General features: G+C 43.0%; 1 protein-coding gene across 9 annotated transcripts in view; it reads left to right on the top strand.

Annotated features, from left to right (window-relative positions):
• The first annotated feature begins 2,863 nt into the window (after positions 1 to 2,863).
• The window catches only part of IL20RA (interleukin 20 receptor subunit alpha), a 44,957-nt gene continuing 32,267 nt past the window's right edge, over positions 2,864 to 15,553 (top strand). For 6 of the 9 annotated variants that reach the window (XM_015137366.3, XM_001097436.5, XM_028847153.2 and 3 more), the window contains exon 1: positions 2,864 to 3,342. Coding sequence is in view for 4 of the 9 variants with exons in the window: in XM_028847153.2 (XP_028702986.2) it covers positions 3,258 to 3,342 (85 nt within the window). In the remaining 5 variants the exon portion in view is untranslated. Of the gene's footprint in view, positions 3,343 to 3,815; positions 3,889 to 15,553 lie in introns of those variants that run through there. The other 3 variants (XM_077999462.1, XM_077999461.1, XM_077999460.1) reach the window with 1 other exon arrangement.

Here is a 15,553-nt window from a genome sequence, read left to right as displayed (position 1 = left end):
GTATAATTAAAAAGTAAGAACAACAGCAACTCAAGATAATATTGATAATGTACTGATCACACAGAGTCCTTCCTAAAATGTTCTGGGATTACAATGGAATCAGTAAGAGTCCAGTTGGGAAGACAGAAACCACACTAGTCATTTCAACAGAAAGAATCTGCTGTAAGGAATTGGTTAAACAAATGTTGGAGTACTAAAAAAGTAAAAAGGGGATACTGAGATTGAAAGAGAGAGAGTGACCACTAGAAGCAACTACCACCATGGGGTTTAGATCCTAGAAGCAGACATGGGATTTAGATCCTAGAAGCAAAGCCTCCACGAAACTGGGACTCAGACCTTTGAGAATGGGGCACAGCCTACTCAGTGCTGTTATTTCTCAGGAGATGCAGTGAAGCTGATTCTGGGAGTACAGGAAGGAGCTGGGAACTAGAAACAATTGCTCCTGGAACTAGCTGTCCTTGCCAGGGTAAAGAGGCACTGTGGGGCCTTAGTGACAAGAACAGCAAATAAATAGGAAGCAAGTTCCTTCTTTCCTCGTCCACCTTTCAGGATTCCTTCAGGGCCCCTTTTGGTGGAAAGGAAAAGAACCAGCTAACAAACAAGAAAAGTAGTTTGAAGAGGCCTCACGTCTCAGCACCACGAAGCTAACATCTCAGCCTAAGGGGCCCTCTGACCCAGATTCCTCCTCTGTTTCTAAGTCTTTCAGGGAGGAGAAAGTAGCATATTTAGGCAACTCAGAAAATCGTGCCCCATCCTCTATCTCCTTATTCCCTCCTCACCAAAAAAGATCTTTTTTTAATACTAAAGACCACTTTAAAAAAAAAAAGAAAAAAGAAAAAAAGAAAAGAAAAAGGAAACAATAGTTGCTCTAATTGGAGTATCATTGGAGCATTTGAAAACAGGCATTTAAGGGCAAAAGAGATGGAACACATCCGAGGTAAATTGTGTATCTCTCTACGGCTGCACCCAACCTTTAGAACCACCTAGAAAGGTGCAAAGCTGCAAGCCTCTCTCGGATGTTTCATATAGTATTTCAAGACTTACCTCTTAATTGCACTCTTCCCTGCTCCCATTATGAAGAGCATGGAACCTAGAACACACCGCCTTGTGTGGTAGTCCACACACCACTGGTCACAGGCCACTCACAGGTTTGGGGGACTTCACGCTGATTCCTAGACTTTCTGAGTTTCCCTTGCCTCATCTGAAAACTGGGCCAGGACCTAATTTTAGGTTGTGAGAGTTGAATGAAATCAAATTAGGTCAATGACAGACTGCATATACAAAAGTGGTCCCATAAGATTATAATGGAGCTGAAACATTCTTATTGTCTCTAAAGACCTTCCAGGAGGACAGGATGTGGAGGTGGCATCAGTAGCACTGACAGTCCTGACCCTGTGCAGGCCTAGGCTAATATGTGTGGTTGTGCCTTAGTTTATAACAAAAAAAAGAAAAAGAAAAATAGAAAAAGCTTATAGAAAGAACACAAAGAGGCCGGGCGTGGTGGCTCAAGCCTGTAATCCCAGCACTTTGGGAGGCCGAGACGGGCGGATCACGAGTTCAGGAGTTCAAGACCATCCTGGCTAACACGGTGAAACCCCGTCTCTACTAAAATACAAAAAAAATTAGCCGGGCGAGGTGGCGGGCGCCTGTACTCCCAGCTACTCGGGAGGCTGAGGCAGGAGAATGGCGTGAACCCGGGAGGCGGGGCTTGCAGTGAGCTGAGATCCGGCCACTGCACTCCAGCCTGGGCAACAGAGCTAGACTCCGTCTCAAAAAAAAAAAAAAAAAAAGTAAAAGAAAAAAAAAGAAAGAACACAAAGAAAAAATATTTTCATACTGCTGCACAATGTGTTTGGGTTTTAAGTTAAACGTTATTACAGGTCAAAAAGTTTAGGTCGGGTGTGGTGGTTCACATCTGTAATGCCAGCACTTTGGGAGGCCAAGTTGGGTAGATCACCTGAGGTCAGGAGCTCGAGACCAGCCTGGCCAACATGGCGAAACCCAGTCTCTACTAAAAATACAAAAAAAAAAAAAAAAAAAAAAAAAAAAGCCAGGCGTGGGGGCACACACACGTAATCGCAGCTACTCTGGAGGCTGAGGCAGGAGAATCATCAGAATCGGAAGGTAGAGGTTGCAGTGAGCCGAGATCCCCGCACTGCACTCCGGCCTGGGCTACAGAGCAAGGCTCCGTCTCAAAAATAAATAAATAAATAAATAAATAAATAAATAAATAAAGTTTAAAAGATTTAAAAGTAGAAAGTAAAAAATTATAGTAAGCTAAGGTTAATTTATGATTATTGAAGGAATAATTTTTAATAAATTTAGCGTAGCCTAAGTGTAATACAGTGTTTATACAGCCTATAGTACTACACAGCGATGTCCTAGGCGTTCACATTCACTCACCGCTCACCGACTCAGCCAGAACGACTTCCAGTCCTGCAAGCTCCATTCATGGAAAGTGCCCTATACTGTACTTTTGCTGTACCTTTTCTACGTTCAGACATGTTTAGATACACAAATATTACCATTGTGTTACAACTGCCTGCAGTATTCAGCATAGTCACTTGCTGTACAGGTTTGTAGCCTAGGAGCAACAACAGCCTATACCATAGAGCCTAGGCGTGTAAGAGGCTATACCATATAGGTGTGTGTAAGTACACTCTAAGATGTTCACACAAGAAACTCGCCTAAGACGCATTTCTCAGGAGGTAATCCTGTCATCTTAAATGATGCATGACTGTAAGATCTACGGCTGAGTGCCTAACTGTATATTGAGAAATAACTCTCCATTTCATCCGTCTTCCGGTATTGAACTTTAAGTGACCATCAGACCGGCCTAAATACCAGAATCTCTTTGCAATGCGCTCACCTCGCTCATTACCAGAAGGTTTTACCTGCCTAGTGACTCGGTTGGTCTGGGCATGAGCCCGGAGAGGTGGAAACTTTCAGTGTCTCAGGACTGACAGTCGAGTGGCTGGGGACTATAAATCCCTGAGAACTGCCCTCGCGCTGCCATCCAGCTGGGTAGTCGGGGTCGCGCGCGTGGGGGCTGCGCGAGTCGCTCGCCCCTGGTTCCTGCGGAAGCCCGGGGAATGCGGACGCGGCCGCGGCGCCTCGGTCCTGGGCCTCGGGTCGCCTGAAGCGTCGCGCGCAGAGCTTCGGGAGAGAAGGAGGCGCCGCGCCGACGCGCTTGGCTCCAGCGGGCATGGGACGGAGCAGTCTGCTGCCCCCCGACATGTGACCCAGCCCAGCCGCCCATGCGGGCTCCCAGCAGCCCGGCCCTGCGGCCGCTGCTGCCGCCGCTGCTGCTGCTGCTTCTGGCGGCGCCGTGGGGACTGGCAGGTAGGTGGGTCGCGCCGCCAGGTGCGGGTCGGGGATGTCTCCCGGCCGGGGCCCCACCGGGCAGAGCGCGCGACCGAGTTCTTCCCTCCCGCTCGCCGGCCGGGTTTCGCTTTCCTGCAGGCGGAGTACGAGGTGCGCGGGGGCCGGCGCTTCCAGCCCGGGGGTGCGGGAAGCCCGGGGGACACTCGCCGCCGCCGCGCGCACCCTGGCTCGGGGTCAAGTTTGCAGGACCCCGCGTTCCGCACTTTCGGTCTGGTGGATTGAGGTGGGGTGGGGGGAGTTCGTTCGGGGGCGCTCTGCGCAGTGCCCACAGCCTTTAACTTGCCGTCGGGGACGGTTACCATGCGGGGCCCCTAGCCCGCACGTCCCAGGCTCCCGCCACCACCGCCGCGGCCGCGCCGAGGCGCCCCTGTGAATTCCGCGTCTCGGCCGCCGGGCCCCGCGGTCCTGCAAGCCGCGCGTCGCGAGATCCGCGCTTTAAAAACCAAACTCCCTGAAAGGGTCAGCCCCGAAGGAACGGGATCCAGAAAGACGCAGCTTCTTAAAGTAAGCTCCCCCTGCCCTGGGTACGTCGTTGTTTCCTTTGCAGTTATGACCATGTACAGACAGTGCTCTTTGATTTTTCAGAAATAACAAAAGTTTTAACTCGTTTACGACGTAAGGTAACTGAAGAGCTCTTTCGTTTTGTTTGGTTTTTAAGTTTAAACTCTCTACCAGTTGGAATCCAGTAAACCAAAATGATTCACCTGATTGCTTTTTTTCCTGTATTTCTCATATATGAGAAAAAGATTTTTTTAAAAAAAAAACAGAAAAACAAAAAACAAGATATCTGGGATCCTTTTTTTAAAAAGTTATTTTAAAAAACAACAACAAAGTTTCTCCAGATACTGTGCTTTGTAGACACTTGGTTCAGGCCCCGCTGTCTTTTAACCCAGAACTGAACAGTAAGAGTGAATGCGGGAAGAAAGTTGACGGTGAATCTGGAGTCCTTGGTAGTTAAAGAAGAAGTTAAGTTCAATATAGTTACAACGGTAAGAAAAGTATGCACACAGATCTTGAAGAGATTTTCAGTGATAGCTATTATACATAAAATATTTTATCTTCTAAATTTATCAGAAGTTATAGTTATTTTGCCTTTTAATATTCGTGGGTAAGCTGAATGGGAAGAAACGACTGACGGGCAAATATTGAGCCTTCAACTAACAGAAATTTGTTTTTATTTTTAATCGAAGAGAGAAGGCTGGGCGCCGTGGCTCACACCTGTAATCCTAATACTTTGGGAGACAGAGGCATAGGTGGGAGGATTGCTTGAGGCCAGGAGTTTCAGACCAGCCTGGGCAACATAGGGAGACCCCTGTCTATACTAAAAATTAAAAAAATAAAAATAAAAAACTAGCCAGACATGGTGGCAAACACCTGTAGTCCTAGCTACTCCGTGTGCCCAGGAGTTCCAAACTGAAGTGAGTTATGATCACACCACTGCAGTCCAGTCTGGGCAAGGGTGAGACCCTGTCTTTGTTGGGGGGACGGGGGAACAAAGAAAGAGAGAAAGAGAAATAAAATCGTTGGGTGCTGACATTACCAGGTAGTAATATTCTTGACTTCAAAACAAAATTCGCAAAAGAAACAATAAGAACGCTTTTCTGACCCAAGAGACCTGGATACTTTCTTAGCTCTTCTTAGGGTGTTCCTGTCCTCTCCTGGGTCTTCGGGCTAAGGTCTAAGGACTGCTGGGAAGACCTCCTTAGAAGCTGTATGTAGTTACTTGGATACTACCTGCTCTTAATTGAAGGTTTAACTACAATGTCTTCTGTACAACATGGGCTTACTAAGAGTTCTATGAATTTACTACTCTCAGGTAGATTAATGCTTTAATGCTCTCATTTTTTGAACTTTTAAAAAATTTCATCTCGCACCTCAGTGCCAGATCAGGCTGTAAAATACCAAAACATCCAAAGAGGAAAAAAAAAAAAATTCATCATGTCATGAACCTTGTAGGGAAATCGTGGTATTTCATTTCAGATAAAGTTGTAACGGAATTCAGAATGTCTATGCGGCCCCCTCAAGGCAGGTGCGAGACACTGTCATTCACTCTTGGACCCCTCCAGGGACAGAATTTCACAGGGAAGTTTATCCTTATGGCTTATCAAACTCTGCCCTGTTGGCCTATCCCATATCCTGTCCTCAGGAAAGATAAAGAACCATGGTTAGCATAATATACACAGGCATTTAAAGTCACTAAGATAGAGTGGGAGACGGTGACTTCTCAGGTCATGTGTCTCCTCTGCTCAAAGCCCTTCAGAGGCTTCTACTGTTCCTGGAATCATTCTCAATTCTTCTATAAGATCCTGTGTGGCCAATTCCTGTCTGTCTCTCCAGCATTATCTCACACCACCTAGTTCCTGCTATCCTGGCGTTTTTCTACTTCCCAGAGCAAGCCAAAGTGTTTCCCATCTCACTCATAGTGGCAGTTCCTCTGGAAGTTCCTACTGGAGATTCATACTGGCAGCCCCTCTGCTAGAATGCCACTGTCCCACTCTATCTGCAGCTAACTCCTGCTCAGACTTTGGCCTCTCACTGCCAATGGGCTTCCCTCAGGAAGGTCTTCCCTAGGGAGTTGAACAATGAAAACACATGGACACAGGGAGGGGAACATCACCCACCGGGGCCTGTCGGGGGTGGGGGCTAGGGGAGGGATAGCATTGGGAGAAACACCCAATGTAGATGACAGATTGGTGGGTGCAACAAACCACCATGGCACATGTATACCTATGTAAGAAACCTGCATGTTCTGCACATGTATTCCAGAACTTAAAGTATATATATATCAAACAACCAAAAACAACAGGGTCTTCCCTAAATCTCCAAAGAGGAAAAAAGTACATCTTATGATGTCTATTAACAAATAAACCTAACTTTAGTTTTGGAGCTTTAGATTGCAGTCTAGATATTAAAACAACTATGCTTATTAGAATGAATTAATGGAGTGAGAGTATTTGTCAGAATGTCTCTTCTTTGATACAAACATAGCAGCATTCAGTATTTTATTTCACTGAGAAGTTATTCCTGGAAATACTTCACTCACACACACACACAGAGACATAAATGATTCTAGTGAACTAATTAAACTTGCAGAATTATTTTCTTTTTTTAACTTTTAATTTTGAACTAATTTGGGACTTGCAGAAAAGTTTCAGAAACAGCACAGGGGGATAAAGAGTTCCCATATCCCCCTCACCTAGTTTCCCCCAGTTAGAACATCTTATATAACCATTGTACAATGTTCAGAACCAGGAAATTAACACTGGTATAACACTACTTACTAAATGATAGACCTTGTTGGAGTTTCACCCGTTTTTCCAATAATGCCCTTTTTCTGTTTCAGGATCCAATCCAGGATCTCCCATTACGTTTAGTGATCATGTCCCCTTAGTCTCCTCCAATTGGTGACAGTTCCTCAGCCTTTCTTTACTTCATGACCTTGATCCTTTTGAAGAGTCCCGGTTACCTCTTCCTTAGAATATCCCTCAGTTTGGGTTCATGTAAAGTTTCCTCAAGCTTAGAATGAGGTTATTCCATTTTGGCAAAAATGCCACGTAAATTGTCACTTCAAAGAATTTGTAATATCAACATGTCTTCTTAATGGTGATGTTAACCTTCATCGCTTGGTTAAGGTGGTCTCTTCAGAGTTTACTATAAAGTTACCATTTTTCACTTTGGGACTAATAAATATTTTGCAGACAGATACTTTGAGATTATGCAAAAATCCTGCTTCTCCCCAAACTCACACCCAACTATTTTTAGTATCCATCAGTGGATTTTGACTGCAACAACTACTATGTCTAGTAGTGATTTTTTATTTCACTCTTTTCTTCCACGTTTATTCATTGGAATTCTGTTGCAAGGAAGGGCCATCTTTTTTGCTTTTTTAGTTATTTATTCAATTGGTTAAGTATATCAGTATGGACTCGTGGATGTGCCTTATTCTTTCATTTATAATCCAATACTATCATTATCAGTTTTATTGCTCATGCTGTTCCAGCTTTGGCCACTAAGAGTTCCTTCAGTTTGGCTTCTGTGTCCCTCAGAGGAACCCCATCTTTTTTGAGCGCTTCATTAACTTTCTAGCACCAACAGCATTCCAGACTCATCTGTGTTTTCCCTGCCCCAGGCCTGGAATTAATGACTTCCTTAGGAAGCTCTGGTTCCTTCTATTGGAGAAAAGTGTTTAGAAACTAAGATTTGGGTGTGAGGCATGCTTATTGCTACTGGAATGTTGTTTCTAGGTGCTCTCGGTGGACAGAGCTGAGAAATATGTGTGTGTAGACTAACCTAATTATACACGCACATCTATATTTCTGTATCTATCTCTGGGTGTGTATATATATTTAAGACCGTGAGTTTATAATGGTGCCACCAATTTCAACCTAACAGTCAAGGTTCATTCTAGCCCTCCTGTTTCATTTATAGCTTCTTTGTCTAACAGTGAGAAACCCAGATGTCATTATCTACAATAGACGTATTTACCTAATTCTAATATAGTTTCAGGATTGCTAACTCATGCTCCTATGAGAAAAACATGTACTTACTAAATTATAGCCTTTATGTACAGTTTTCTTGTCTTAATCTTTATAATATCCAGTGAAGATACTGTTGACCAAAGTTACCTGGGTTAGTCCTTTCTTTTTCTTTACTCCTTTTGGTGTGGTTATTCTATCCATTTGGGAGAAGTTCAGTTCATTTGTTAAAGTACTTGTATTACAATTTGGGTTCCCCCCGTGCTAGTCGTTTTGTTTGTGGCGTTTGGGGTATTAGGCAGCTAGGTGAAATAATTACTGTGCTTATAAAAGTCAGAACTATACAAAACGGTTTTCTCAGAGAACTGTGGCTCCCTCCTGAGCCCTACTACTCCCTTTCCATTCCTCACCATACCACCACCTCTTTCCCATTACACTATAAATGTGATTACGACGTTGTACTTACGCTGTCATTGTGATATTCTGACAGCATTTCTACTTTGTTCTTGGTCCACATTCCATGCCATCTCCTTCATTTCTTGTTTATTTTTTCTGAATTTCTTTTGCACCGATGAGCAAATATGTGTATGTTTTAAGATCCAGGTCTAAATCTGATTTCTGTACCACACCTCATGGAAGATTTGTTCGCTCAAGTGTTCTTTTTATCGAAAAAGAATGTCTTCTTTTTCAACCTCTCTCCTATTGCCTTTCAAGCAGATTTGGGGTGATTTCTTATCTATAGATTTGCAGGCCTCGCCATCTATCAGCTTGAGGCCCAGCCCCAGCCTCCCCAGAGAGTATCATGTACCCAACATCCAAGTGTATGGCTATAGGTATATCCAGCCTCACTCCTCACAATGTGTACTCCTCCTGCCTGGAACTACTCAGCTTCCTATAGAATGAATTCAGGAAAGGCAGTATTCGCCACCTGGAGAGCAGTCAAGGAGATTGGTTTCCCATGGGAAGCGGCGAGGAATAGGAACGAGGTAGTAGGGCTGAGGAGGAAGCACCACTTCCCTGATTATACCTTTTCGTTTAGCTCTGACTCTTAGAACCATGACGTAGGACGTATATATTTCATTTACTTATAAACTGTGGGTAAAGACAATAGGCAAGTGGGATTACTGCTGTAAAATTAAGATTTCAGTATAAACATTTCAACATAAAGCATTTGCTGTTTTTATAATTTTTTAATACTGCATGTCTCTATGTTGCCTTTTTTAGTGCTTGGCATAGTATTTTTCACAAAATGGTTGTTCACTAAAGTTGTATGGTTTGCTTAAAATCAACTTTCATTATATGCATTGACATTTTAAAAATGACTTTCTATTGCACCATTTTCTTCAAAGTACAGTTTTACCAGGTGTCATTGACATGTTGACTTCCATATTGATTTTAAAAAAATGATCATCTGAGGCTTAAGGCAGCATATATTTTATGGAGTAAAACCACGTTATCCATCTTAATTATAACATTATACTTTTGCTATCATCGTGATGTTCTGACAGCATTTTTACATGTTCTTAGTCTACAGTTTATGCTACATGACACAAAATACAGAAACATGAATTAAATCACTTTAATCAATTCCAAGATCTATCAATTACATATAAAACTGGAGAACAAGGCCGAGGGTAATGGCTCATGCCTGTAATCCCAGACCTTTGGGAGGTTGAGGCAGGAGGGTCACTTGAGGCCAGGAATTTGAGAGCAGCCTGGGAGAGACCCCATCTCTACAAAAAAAAATTTTTTTAATAGCCAGCCTTGGTAATGCCAGGCTACTTGGGAAGCTGAGGCAGAAGGATCACTTGAGCCTAGGAGTTTGAGGCTGCAGTGAGCTATGATCTCCCCACTGCAACTCCAGCCTGGGCAACAGAGCAAGGCTCTGTCTCAAAAAAAAAAAAAAAAAGGAGAACGAAAGAACTATAGAAAGAAAGCATGCTGGTCAGAGACATTAAAATTAAATACTTCTTCTGCTTTATCTTTCAGAATTCCTTTTGATGTAGAAACCCAGAGTTGACAGGACCTTAAAGGTCACCTCACCCAGCTGCCACTCTCTTGATTGTCCTCTGCAGCATCACTTCCAAGTAATGACCTGTCTGCTATGTGAGCACCTCTCATCACAGGATACTCACTACCCTGCACCCAGGCAGGCAGGATGTCCTGTCACTGCAGATTTCAACTATTAAAAAGTTCTTTCATAAAATGAGCTGAGCCTTGATCCTTCAATTTTCACTTGTTGTTAGTCCTCATTCTAAGCTGATGAAGTCATACTGGACAAGTTGTTCAGATCATTGAATGCAACCATCACATTTCCTCTGTGTCTTCTTTCCTCTCCAGAAAACCACTTCCCCAGAAAACTGCCAGGTGCCTTCTTTCTCCCAGTATTTCCAGTGTATGTTCCAGTTTGTTTGCAGCCTCTCGGGCTGACTTCCTATAGATCATGATGAGACTGCACAATGTTTGTTAGAAGGTCTACGACATTCTAAACACTGAACCTTGGAAGGTTCATTTACCCTCCAGTGATTCAGCATCAGGTTCTTGATGAACACAGGCCTCTGATGTCTAAAAGGCGCCCTCCTTCCTTATCTTTGTTGTCATCTGTGAGACACAGACCCTCATTCAAACGCAGAATTTCATATTGCTCTGGAGGTGATTTTGTTTCTGTTTGCTTCTTACAGTATAGAGAATGAAAGTATGGCATAGTGTTTTATCTAGAATTTATGACAATGGTCTTAAATGCAACTGAGGCTACTCTTTTCTGAAAGGACAATTTTTATTGACTATAAATATCTATACGAAATTGGGTCTGTTTTTTGAGGGTAGCGATCCCTGCATTACACTTTGCACCACCAAAATGGATACCTCAATTACTATCCACTGTTCAAGCAAATGCCAGCTCTACCCACAACACAGAGAAAAGGCATACTTTGTCCTGTACAGACTTGTGGGGAAGCTTTGTTTGTACTTCTTGATTTCAACATATATACCATGTCTACTTTTCACCGAGCTTCCTCTCGGCTGGATAATCCAAAGTTCCATTCCATACAGCTACATTTGCATTTTGATGACGTGGGATATTTTGGCAGCTATATGCTCCTAGTTAAACCATTTGTTTATATTATCAACCCTATTTAAATGTCCTCCTTACCAACTTTGCAGGATTTTCTTTGTTTTTGTTTTTTTGCTCAACATCAATCCCCTCATCTTCACTTTCAGGAGACTCCAGCAGCTCTTAGAGCATTCATTTTTCTTTTCAATAAACATTGTGCTCATTGTTGAGGAAAGATACGAGAAAGCAACAGACACCTAGTCTATTGGCTTCTCAAGGCTGCCATGGCAAAATGCCACAAACTGGGTGACTTAAAATAACGCAACTTGATTGCCTCACAGTCCTGGAGCCGGGAAGTCTGAAACCAAGGTGTCAGCAGGGTGGATTCGTTCTGAAGGCTGTGAGGGAGAATCCATTCTGTGCCTCTTCGAGCTTCTGGTGGTGCTGGCAATCTTAGGCACCCCTTGGCTTGTAGACACGACACCCTGATCTCTCCCCGATCTTCACATGGCGTTCTTCCTGTTTGCCTTCACGTAGTCTTCCAGAAGACTCTGCATGTCCGTCTGTGTTCAGATTTCCCTTTTTATGAGGACACCAGTCATACTGCATTTCAGCCCACCCTAATGACCTCATTGTAACTTGCTCATCTCTCTAAAGACCTTATTTCTGAGTGAGATCACTTTCTGAAGTACTGAAGTTAGGATGTCAACGTATTTCTTTTGGGCAAGACAGTCCAACTCATCACATCTACCACCCTCAAAGACTTACAGAGTAGCAAGCAGGATCTGTGGGCATCCTGGTGGAAAAGAATCTGTTTTCTCAGCCACATGCAGTGGTTCCTCCTCTCCAACATGTTTTGGAGTCTGTGTCCAGTGAAGGAAAACTTTTGCAGAAGGGTCAGAGCTGAAAGCCTCTACTGAGAATGTTGAGGGCCCGGACAAGGTCTCTTCTCTTGTGCTTTCCATAACTTGACCATAAGGCAGAGCTGTCAGTGGTTACTTGATATCAAGAATAAAGACCTTTATATCCAGCAGAGAAGCTCACTCTTCTGAGACCTCTGCCTCCCATCTTGCCTGCTTTAGGGAGCAGTTGCCCTGAGAAATCCTCTGCCTTGTTCCAACAAAGACCGTTTTCATATGTAAGGCATAACTACCCATAGTCTTCCAGCCCAGCATCCCTCTCCATTTCCAACGAACCTATCTATGTTGCAGAATGTCTATGAATTATCTACTAAATGCTCAACTTGTTATTTTTTTAAATTAGCGTATCAATTTTAAGTGCAAAGTAGAATATCACATGCAGCCCATAATTTAGGGGAATGAGGTATTTGAAGTGATCAGATTTAACAAAATAGGATTACCTTAATACCCCATGCCTCCATTTTGAGTTTTCAAAAAGTTTAACTATATCCCGACTCAATATAATTTCTAAATAATCCTTCGAGTGCTTTTTGTTCACTCATTCATTCAGTGTCATCCTTTTACACATATGAAGAGCTGCTCTAGGCTTCAGGGTAAACAAGAAAGCAAGGTCCCTTTCTTCATTTAGTCTTCAGAGAAATATAGACAAGTAAGTGATTGCATTAAAATATAAATGCCAGAATTGAGGACAACAGTTTCTTTAGAGGCATAGGATAACACAGCTGATCTAATAATAGTGTCAGGCAGGGCTTCCTACAGGAAGGTCCTTTCAACTGAGACTTATAAGAGTTGTTGGTTAATTAATATACATGTATGTATATGTATATATCACATCACATTCTTCTTACTCAAGGATAAAAGGTGAATCAGAAAAGAAACTTGATATCCCAGTAAATGCCTTTCTATGAATAAATGCCTTAAATACTTTTAGGAAAAACCATAGTAATTCAATCAGTAGTCATAAGTAGGTTGTCATCTGTATTATATAAAATATTTATAATTCAATATAAATTTAGGTCTTTTTAAAAATGTGGTACATATACACCATGGAATACTATGCAGCCATAAAAACAAATGGGATCATGTCCTTTTGCAGGGACATGGATGAAGCTGGAATTCATTATCCTAAGCAAACTAACACAGGAACAGAAAACCAAATACCACATGCTCTCACTCCTTTTTTTTTTTTTTTTTTTTTTTTGAGATAGAGTCTCGCTCTGTCGCCCAGGCTGGAGTGCAGTGGTGCGATCTCAGCTCACTGCAACCTCCACCTCCCAGGTTCTCGCCATTCTCCTGCTTCAGCCTCCCCAATAGCTGGGACTACAGCCGCCCCCCCACGATGCCCAGCCAATTTTTTTTTTGTATTTTTAAAATATAAAACAAGTCCCTTGTATTAGTTTCCTATATTTTTTAAATATAACATGGGGTTTCACCATGTTAGCCAGGATGGTCTCGATCTCCTGACCTTGTGATCTGCCCGCCTCCACCTCCCAAAGTGCTGGGATTACAGGCGTGAGCCACAGCACCCGGCCCACATGTTCCTACTCTTAAGTGGGAGCTGAGCAATGAGAACACATGGACACAGGAAGGGGAACAACACTCATCAGGGCCTGTGAGGGGTGCTGGGGGAGGGAGAGCATCAGGATAAATAATGCATGCGGGGCTTATTACCTAGGTGATGGGTTGATAGGTGCAGCAAACCACTGTGGCACACGTTTACCTAGGTAACAAACCTGCACATTCTGCACATGTATCCTGAAACTTAAAATTAAATATAAAAAATAAAATAAATTCAGGTCTTTTAAATTTAAATATTAGCAAACAAATAAAGCTAAGTCCTGCTATCAGCATATTCCATGTATAAATTACCAAGTAGTTAATATTCCTTTTCACATTCTTTCTTATAACACTAAAAATGAACAAACAAACAAAAAGCCAGTAATAGCAAAATCCCATGGAAAGGATGATTTTTCTGAGTGGTAGTCATCTAGTGGGTAGGAGTCAGGAGCTTTGTGACTGTAGGACACTGACCTCAAGATCATTGGCAGCCTCAGCAAGCCACTGTGGTCTGCGGCTCCTTGCAATACTCACTCAAACCACAGTAATCAAAAGGCACACATTATGCTGTGGCTTCTGACATAGGTACTATTTACCACTTCCTGAGTCAACTCAGTCCTTTAAGGACTCTGTTATGAACAAGATCAAAGGGACTGTCTCACCGGGTCCAGTATCCAAGTTGTTTCGGGAGGTGTTCCAGTGAAACAGTGAATTGAATAGTGTCCCCTCAAAAGTAATTTCCACCTACAACCTCAGAATGTGACCTTATTTGGAAGTAGAATTTTTTCAGATGTAATTAGTTCAGAATTTTGTATTGGTCCATTCTCGCCTTGCTACAAAGAAATACCTGTGACTGGGAAATTTATAAAGAGAAGAAGTTTAATTGGCACTTGGTTCTGCCGGCCACACTGGAAGCATGGTGCTGGCATCTGCTTGGCTTTTAGGGAGGCCTTAGGAAACTTACAATCACGGCAGAAGGCAGAAAGGGAGCAAGCATGTCACATGGCCTGAGCAGAAACAGGAGAGAGCAATGGTGGGGAGGCGCTGCACACTTTAAACAACCAGATCTTGTGAGAACTCACTCAGTCTCAGGAGAACAGCACCAAGTGGGTGGTGCTAAACCACTATTGCCCACTTTGTGGGCATTCCATTCGTGAGAAATCCACCCCCATGGTCGAATCACCTCCCACCAGGCCCTACCTCTAACATTGGGAATTTTTAATACTTCAACATGAGATTTGGGTGAGGACACATAACCAAACTATATTCGATTTCACAATGAAATCATCCCAGAATTAGGGTGGACTGGTGTCCTTGTAAGAAGAGGATGGGACTCAGAAAAGCCACATGAAGGCAGAGGTGGGCAGAGACTTGAGTGATGTTGCCATGAACACCTGGGGCCACCAGGAGCTGAAAGAGGCAAGGAAGGATTGTTCCCTAGAACCATCTGAGGGAGTGTGGCCTTGCTGACACGTTGATACCAGACATCCAGCTTCCAGAGCTGTGAGATAATGAATGTCCATTGTTTTAAGCCACCTAGTTTGTGGTACTGTTTTGGCAGCCCTAGGAAACTAATACAAGGGACTTGGACTCTTCTTTGTGGACATCTCTTCATTATTGCCCTGCTTTTATCCTGACTACTCTTCTTTTATATCTTGTGGCAAAATAATGCAGGTACCTTAAAGAGTCAGTCTACTGCTGCAAGGTCTGTTCAGCGTGTGGAAACTGTTCATTTTACTGCATTTAGTTACATAACTTTATCAAGGCATAATTCAGCCTTAAAGAGGTCTGATCCTAGTCTGGGTCACCTTCAGAACAATTCACCATTCTGATAGTGTTTTTGATGGCTACTGAACACTTCCATCTTCCTAGTGTGTAATTGGAAAGTCTGAGATTCCAGTTGAGATCACACCATCAATCTCATTTGCCTCCAAATTCCAAGCAACAATCAGCAGAAGTAAATACTGTTCATTATTTTCTTGAAAGTTAAAAGAAATGCAACATTGAAATTACTGTACACAAATGCTTCCACCAAAACAGAAAGTGAGAACTTGGAGCCAGGATCTCAGGGCCATGTGGAAAGAATAGCAATCGGGAAATCAGAGGATGGAAGTTCAGCCCCTCCTCATCCACTGCCCTCTGTGGGCAAGTCACTTACCTTGAAT

The sequence above is a fragment of the Macaca mulatta genome, chromosome 4 (assembly GCF_049350105.2).
Source record: "Macaca mulatta isolate MMU2019108-1 chromosome 4, T2T-MMU8v2.0, whole genome shotgun sequence".
NCBI lineage: Eukaryota > Metazoa > Chordata > Mammalia > Primates > Cercopithecidae > Macaca > Macaca mulatta.
This window is presented reverse-complemented; position numbering and strand designations above follow the sequence as displayed.